The 8,289-nt window shown below is 40.7% G+C and overlaps 1 protein-coding gene across 1 annotated transcript; it reads left to right on the top strand.

Annotated features, from left to right (window-relative positions):
- The first annotated feature begins 6,241 nt into the window (after positions 1-6,241).
- LOC135147361 (fatty acyl-CoA reductase 2, chloroplastic-like) lies at positions 6,242-7,216 on the top strand. The gene is made up of 3 exons (XM_064080551.1): positions 6,242-6,322; positions 6,407-6,792; positions 6,872-7,216. The coding sequence occupies exons 1-3, from the start codon at positions 6,242-6,244 to the stop codon at positions 7,032-7,034; spliced, it is 630 nt and encodes a 209-aa protein (XP_063936621.1). The 3' UTR covers positions 7,035-7,216.
- Positions 7,217-8,289: the final 1,073 nt, after the last annotated feature.

The following is an 8,289-nucleotide window of genomic DNA, read 5'->3' as shown; positions in this document are numbered from 1 at the left end:
ATTTGGTAAAAATTAATCTATCATGTTCAAGTGCGTACGTATAAAAATTACTTTCGAGGGCACCAAGTATATTTGCAGAAGACACCCCATATTTCTTGAATTTTTATGAGGGCGCTGCTATATTTCTGTAAAAATTGTAATCGAGGCAAAAACGTTAAATTTTTAGGGAAACACGTGTCATAAGATCGGCTGGTGGTCACGTTAAGTTTCTCTTTTTTGGATACGGATTCATGTTGTTACTGGACATGCATGATCTTCATTAACTTTTCTTCTGTAGTGTGCTAATTATTCTTGAAACTTCTGGACATGCATGATCACGATCTTCATCAACTTTTCTTCTGTAGTGTGCTAATTATTCTTGAAACTTCTGAACTGAAAATGATATTCCTATCGCAATATCAGACTCATGCATGTTTATATGTTCCTAAACTTGTTTTCCTTTTTCAAAATTATAGCCCTGCAGCTCGCAGAACATGAAAAAAGAAAGACTTTAGTAATATTTAATAAGACAAAGGGGTAAGCAGCTGCGAAAACGGGAAAATAGTACAAGAGGCTATCAGTTATCACCATTTAGTTTCATGGCTACTCTGCGATGCCAACTTATTCCTAATTTGGCAACTAAAATGCTCTATATTATACTGCAACTACAATTTTTACTTCAAAAAAACTTTGAGCTTTAGCTGTAACTAGCTAGCCTTAAATTCTATCTGTATTGCTACTTATGACAACTGTTTCTTTAAATCTGTTTCCTCTGATATCCAGTCGACAAAGACTGAACATTAATAGAGTTTCCGCTGATCAAAGATTGTTAATAAAGAAGAGCAGTGCTAATATGTTCTTGCGTGTTGATCAGAGCTCCGAAAAAGGTTCTTCTGCTCTGCATTTGTGTGCGTATAATGGGAAGAATAGTGGTGTCCTTGAAAAGGGATTGGTATCCCTTAATGGCCAGCTACCTTCGAAAGTGCAAGAGGGGATTGGAATTATTGATTTCTTTTGTGGCAAGAAGCTTCTTATTACTGGTGCAACTGGATTCTTAGCAAAAGGTACACTGTTTAGTTGTTTTATTTAAAAATTCGGCTTTAACTCTCTGATCTGTATATATATATATATAGTTCTTGTGGAGAAGATTCTGAGGACCATCCCAGAGGTAGATAAGATATTTCTGCTGATCAAAGCCAGGGATGAGGAGGCTGCAATGAAAAGATTAATGAATGAAGTATGTCCTAAATACATTAACTTCTTGTTTTTATCTTATAATATTCTACATGCATGCATGAAAATATGAAGATTGTGGGGGACTTATATATATTACCTATAATAGATTGTAGGTACAGAGCTCTTCAAGTGTCTAAGGGAGAAGCATGGAACATCATATGAAAGGTTTGTCTTGGCCAAGTTGGTCCCGGACCCAAACACAACCTATCCACTCTTCTCCCGGACCGGGACACAAGAGTCCAAGCCGACACCTGAACAAGCCACATTCTAACATGAAAAGGATTGGCTTAACCCGGACTCTGGATTGGCTTAATCCGGACCCGAGCACGATATGACCCGGATATGGTCCCGGACCCAGGAGATGATCTCAGAACCAGGAGACGATCCCGGACCTTGGAGATGATCTCGGACCCCGGAGATGATCCCGGACCCAGACGCAACCTATCCATCCTTCCCCCGGACCGGGACACAAGAGTCCAAGCCGACACCTGAATAAGTTGCAGTCTGACATGACAAGGACAATACCCAATGCCAGCTACTGACACTATGAAGACAAACCTCATAACACTCCAAAATACTATTCTTTAGCTGACGCCTGGACAGGTGTTAAGCATCCAAGCCCTACAGATGGACAGCAGGATCCAAGGTACACATCCTTAAACCCTAATCCTTGGCCTATAAATAGACCAAGGATGAGAGGCTTAAGGACCTTCTTCTCCACACTCTCATATTTCTCACACACTCTAAGCCACCATACACAGCAGCCATACACCTTCACCCACCACACATAGATAGCTCATTTCCCGTCTATCTATTTTCCGACGCCTGTACTCATTCTCACGCCGGAGGCGCCGCGGGGCTCAAACCCCCCTCCGGTGTTGTTTTGCAGACACCCGTCCAGCAGCTACACCGCAAGACACCAGTACACAGCGGAGGAAGCACCGGAACGGGATTTGACGTTATCATTTGGCGCTAGAAGGAAGGGGAGGTTGTATTCTCCGTCCTGTGGTCACGGTGCCACTGGACTCATCTTCATCAGCAAACTCCCGAAAAGGGAGTCCCGATTCAACCCTGTAAGCTTCAAAATGCACTCAAATCTCTCAAAACCCTCTCAGCCATGATTCTCTTTGTTGTGTGCATGTTAGCAAACCCTGTCTAGAAGCACCCTAACTTTGTCTGTAGTACATCAAGACACCTTGTCCTGTAGTCCCTTACACCTTTGTCATTTAACTATTTCTAGCATTTCTTGAAGTAGTAAGTTGACTATCTGCCTACACTATTTCTATCATTCCACTATTGTCTATAATGCACACATACACTTTCACCAAAAAGCAAGCATACTCCCTGGGTAGTTCTTGTTTAAATCATTCACTATAATCATGACAAGAGGTGGAAAAACCCAAACCCAATCAACCCGATCCTAGCAGTTCAACCCGGTGGACCAGGACAATCCACATCAGGATCTCATCTCTAAACCACTCTTGACCGGGATCAATCCAGAAGAGACCCGGATCAACCTAGACGATGCCCGAGTCACAATTGAAATGAACCAGTTAAGTGCATCGATGTCCCGATGACCGCAGACCATGTTACATATCTAACCAACATAGAGTTGGCCGAAGCCATCCGGTTATACCAGGAACAACGAGCCGAGAACCTCAAAGGACCCGGGTTGATTGCTGATTTTGAAGACTTTGAAAATTCCCGCCAATCCCGGGGTTCCGTTTTTGACCGGATTGGTGACAAAGTAAGGAAAAAGAAGTAGAGAAAAAGTGATGCCACAAGGCGAAAGATCTTGGCCAAAAAAAAAAAAGAAAAAACAGAACACATCCGGAGGGAAGAAGGAGAAAAGCTAGAGCAGAAAATTGAAAGAAGGATCCAGCTAGAAGAATAAAGGCTTATGAGCAAGTCCCGCTTCAATCATGATCTATCTCTTACTTGGATTTTTTTTTTTCCAAGGCAAACAAGCAAAAGCTACCCGGGTTCAATCATGAGCTATCTCTTACTTGGAAAAATTTTCCAAGGCAAAAAGCAAAAGCTACCCCGGTTCAATTTTGAGAACCCGAGTACCCCGGTTCAATCATGAGCTATCTTACTTGGAAAAAATTTTCTAAGACAAACAAACAAAAAGCTACCCGGGTTCAATCATGATCTATCTCTTACTTGAAAAAATTTTCCAAGGCAAAAAGCAAAAGCTACCCCGGTTCAATTTTGAGAACCCGAGTACCCCGGTTCAATCATGAGCTATCTTACTTGGAAAAAATTTTCTAAGACAAACAAACAAAAAGCTACCCGGGTTCAATCATGATCTATCTCTTACTTGGAAAAATTATTTTCCAAGGCAAACAAACAAAAAGCTACCCGGGTTCAATCATGATCTATCTCTTACTTGGAAAAATTATTTTCCAAGGCAAACAAACAAAAAGCTACCCGGGTTCAATCATGATCTATCTCTTACTTGGAAAAATTATTTTCCAAGGCAAACAAATAAAAAGCTACCCGGGTTCAATCATGATCTATCTCTTACTTGGAAAAATTATTTTCCAAGGCAAACAAACAAAAAGCTATCCGGGTTCAATCATGATCTATCTCTTACTTGGAAAAATTATTTTCCAAGGCAAACAAACAAAAAGCTACCCGGGTTCAATCATGATCTATCTCTTACTTGGAAAAATTTTCCAAGGCAAAAAGCAAAAGCTACCCCGGTTCAATTTTGAGAACCCGAGTACCCCGGTTCAATCGTGAGCTATCTTACATGGGAAAAAATTTCTAAGGCAAACAAACAAAAAGCTACCCCGGTCCAGTTATGACATATCTCTTACTTGGAAAAATTATTTTCAAGGCAAACAAACAAAAAGCTACCCGGGTTCAATCATGATCTATCTCTTACTTGGAAAAATTATTTTCCAAGGCAAACAAACAAAAAGCTACCCGGGTTCAATCATGATCTATCTCTTACTTGGAAAAATTATTTTCCAAGGCAAACAAACAAAAAGCTACCCGGGTTCAATCATGATCTATCTCTTACTTGGAAAAATTTTACAAGGCAAAAATCAAAAACTACCCCGGTTCAATTTTGAGAACCCGAGTACCCCGGTTCAATCATGAGCTATCTTACTTGGAAAAATTTTTCTAAGGCAAACAAACAAAAAGCTACCCCGGTCCAGTTATGACATATCTCTTACTTGGAAAAATTATTTTCTAAGACAAACAAACAAAAAGCTACCCCGGTCCAGTTATGACATATCTCTTACTTGGAAAAATTATTTTCCAAGGCAAACAAACAAAAAGCTACCCGGGTTCAATCATGATCTATCTCTTACTTGGAAAAATTTTCCAAGGCAAAAAGCAAAAGCTACCCCGGTTCAATTTTGAGAACCCGAGTACCCCGGTTCAATCGTGAGCTATCTTACTTGGAAAAATTTTTCTAAGGCAAACAAACAAAAAGCTACCCCGGTTCAATTTTGAGTACCCCGGTTCAATCATGAGTTATCTTACTTGGAAAAATTTTTCTAAGGCAAAAAAAAAAAAAAAAAAGCAATCACCCGGACTCATGTCAAGCAATCCCGTCCGGACACATGTGGAGCAATCCCGTCCGGACTCATGCCGAGCAATCTAACCAGACTCACCTCTTGTCCGGATCAACCCAGGCCGAGGGACAAAAAGCAAAATCTCACATCCTACCCTGATCAACCCAGACGGGGGGCAAAAAGCAGAATCCCACCACTTCGTCCAGATCGGTCCGGACAGGGGGGCAAAAGCAAAATTTCACACCATGTCTGGATCCACCTGGATAGGTGAGCAAGATTTCACACCTAGTCCGGGTCAACCCGGGCAGAGGAGCAAAAGCAGGATTCTTCGCCTAATACCAGATTAACCGGGATAGAGGCGCAAAAGCAAAAATTCCACCTTGTCCAGGTTAGCCCGGACAGGGGGGCAAATGAAAAACTCCACCTTCTCCGCAATCAGCCCGCACCGGACAATACACTCAACTCCCTCACACAGAAAATCTGTATAAGGGAGTGGGGGGCAAATGATAGGGTATAACCCGGATTGGCTTAATCTGGACCCTGGATTGGCTTAATCCGGATCCGAACACGATATGACCCGGAGATGATCCCGGACCCAGGAGACGATCCCGGACCCAGGAGATGGTCCCGGACCCAAACACAACCTATCCACTCTTCTCCCGGACCGGGACACAAGAGTCCAAGCCGACACCTGAACAAGCCACATTCTAACATGAAAAGGATTGGCTTAACCCGGACTCTGGATTGGCTTAATCCGGACCCGAGCACGATATGACCCGGATATGGTCCCGGACCCAGGAGATGATCTCAGAACCAGGAGACGATCCCGGACCTTGGATATGATCTCGGACCCCGGAGATGATCCCGGACCCAGACGCAACCTATCCATCCTTCCCCCGGACCGGGACACAAGAGTCCAAGCCGACACCTGAATAAGTTGCAGTCTGACATGACAAGGACAATACCCAATGCCAGCTACTGACACTATGAAGACAAACCTCATAACACTCCAAAATACTATTCTTTAGCTGACGCCTGGACAGGTGTTAAGCATCCAAGCCCTACAGATGGACAGCAGGATCCAAGGTACACATCCTTAAACCCTAATCCTTGGCCTATAAATAGACCAAGGATGAGAGGCTTAAGGACCTTCTTCTCCACACTCTCATATTTCTCACACACTCTAAGCCACCATACACAGCAGCCATACACCTTCACCCACCACACATAGATAGCTCATTTCCCGTCTATCTATTTTCCGACGCCTGTACTCATTCTCACGCCGGAGGCGCCGCGGGGCTCAAACCCCCCTCCGGTGTTGTTTTGCAGACACCCGTCCAGCAGCTACACCGCAAGACACCAGTACACAGCGGAGGAAGCACCGGAACGGGATTTGACGTTATCACAAATTTACTCATATCAATTGGTAAAGATATATTTAATTATATTTTTTCCCATGTATTCACATCACTCTTTGTATTAATTATGTGAACAGGATGATGGATCCAATTATGCTCTTGTATGGAAAGGGGAAAATCCCTGGTTTTTTGTTCAGTCCAGAAATTGCCTTGGATGTGGTAAAATTTCTTAATTACATATAAAATGATAATTAAAACTTAATTATGCAGTAATAATGCATCTCGAACATTCATATGCTACAGGTACCAGCTGACATTGTTGTAAATTCAACATTAGCGGTCATAGCAAAACATGGTGGCAAAGAAAGTAAGCTAGAAAACAACAATGCCAGTGATGATCATGTGTACCATATTACTTCATCTGTTGCGAATCCTTTGAAAACTCGACATCTGCTGGACCTGGTCTATCAGCATTTTAACTTAAATCCTTGCTTTGATCGTGAGGGAAATCCAGTCCAAATTTCAGCTTTCAAGTTCTTTACTTCTATAGAAGATATGTTGTCCTACATGGAGAGCATTAACAGCAATGATGAGATTTCTCCCAAACAGGAACTTATTCGAAGAAAATCAATAGAGCATTTTAAGTACATGGCTAATGTGTACCAACCCTACTCCTTCTTCGATGGAAGGTAACTGTCTGTTCAATCCCCTACAAACTGTCATTACTGAAACTATAAATTTTTAAGTTCACCACCTATTCAATTGCAGATTTGATAATAACAAAGTCGAGAAATTATTGGAGTGCTTGTCTGAAGAAGAGCGGAAGGAGTTTGAAATCGATGTAAGTTCCATAGATTGGAAACATTACATTACAAGGGTCCATTTTCATGGTGTAAGGAAGCATGTTATGAAGGAGACAGCCCTCAAGTAGTTATGTTCAGGACAAAACCTTCAATGCATTCACTCCATATTATGATGCCTAGGCTCCATACTATAATCATCTGTAGATGCTCCTATTGTCTCGAAAATCTGGATAGGAATAGGGAGACCGGCATCATTCCTTCGTTTTGATTATTAATCCTAATAACTTCGTATTTTCTTGAGAGAATGATTCCGTCCAATCAGCATGACATTTTCTGATTTTTTTTTCTTTCGGGAACTTGCTAGTTCTCCAAAAATCTTAACATTTGAGTTGTGATATGATATTATGTTAAGCTATCAGGAAGACTAATTTAAGGTGTTAAGAAAAACATTTATCAGCATACTAGATTAGTAAGATAAACAAAATTGTTCGCAATTATCCGATATAAAATAAGATTCACTATTAATGAATGGAGGAAATCATCTAATGATTAATATCGAACATTCATCTTAAAAGGAGTATCCACATACTTATACCGAACATTTATCCCAAAGATGTGTCAATACAGTTTTCTAGATTTCTAAGCATATATCTTCTGATTATTAAATAATTCAAAATTCTCCCCCAGACCTTAGCCAACTTTATTTATATGATACAGCTCACCTTATTTATATGATGGGATGGAGATTGGACGTAAGTTTCAGGTATAATTCAGTTCTCAAAGAATACTGGTGTACACTAAATTACTCTCACATGGAAGAGTCTAGTCCGATGAAGTCTGGTATGCAACTATTAAAAACCTTACATAAATAGACGACGAAATCTGGTATGCAATTAATTAAGATGTTATACAAATAGACGATGTAGTCTGGTATGCAATTAATTAAGACGTTATACAAGTAGACGACGTAGTCTGCTATGCAACTAGTTAAATCGCTATGTAAATAGACCAGTAGATGAATGCACACTGCAGCAGGATTTTGAGTTGAAAGAAAAATGATCATGGGTACTGTTTCATTAAATCTCTTTCCTATAATTTCCAGTAGACCAATCCTGAGCATAAATAGAGCTTCTACTCCAAAACTATTGAAAAAGAAGAGCAGTAGTACTGATATGTTCTTCTGTGTTGATCAAATCTCCAAAAACTTTTCCTCTGCTCCTCATTAGTCAGCAAATAATCAGAAAAATGGTGGTATACCTGAAAAGTAACCGGACAATCTTGTAGTCGAGAAAATTAAGCAGGAATTTTCATTTTCCACAAGAAATGTAACATGAGTCAGATTACACACTTAAGGAAATATATATATTTTTTAGATATTTTTCT

This window comes from Daucus carota, chromosome 6 (assembly GCF_001625215.2).
Source record: "Daucus carota subsp. sativus chromosome 6, DH1 v3.0, whole genome shotgun sequence".
NCBI lineage: Eukaryota > Viridiplantae > Streptophyta > Magnoliopsida > Apiales > Apiaceae > Daucus > Daucus carota.
Note: the sequence above shows the minus strand (reverse complement) of the source record. Positions and strands in the feature narration are given on the sequence as shown.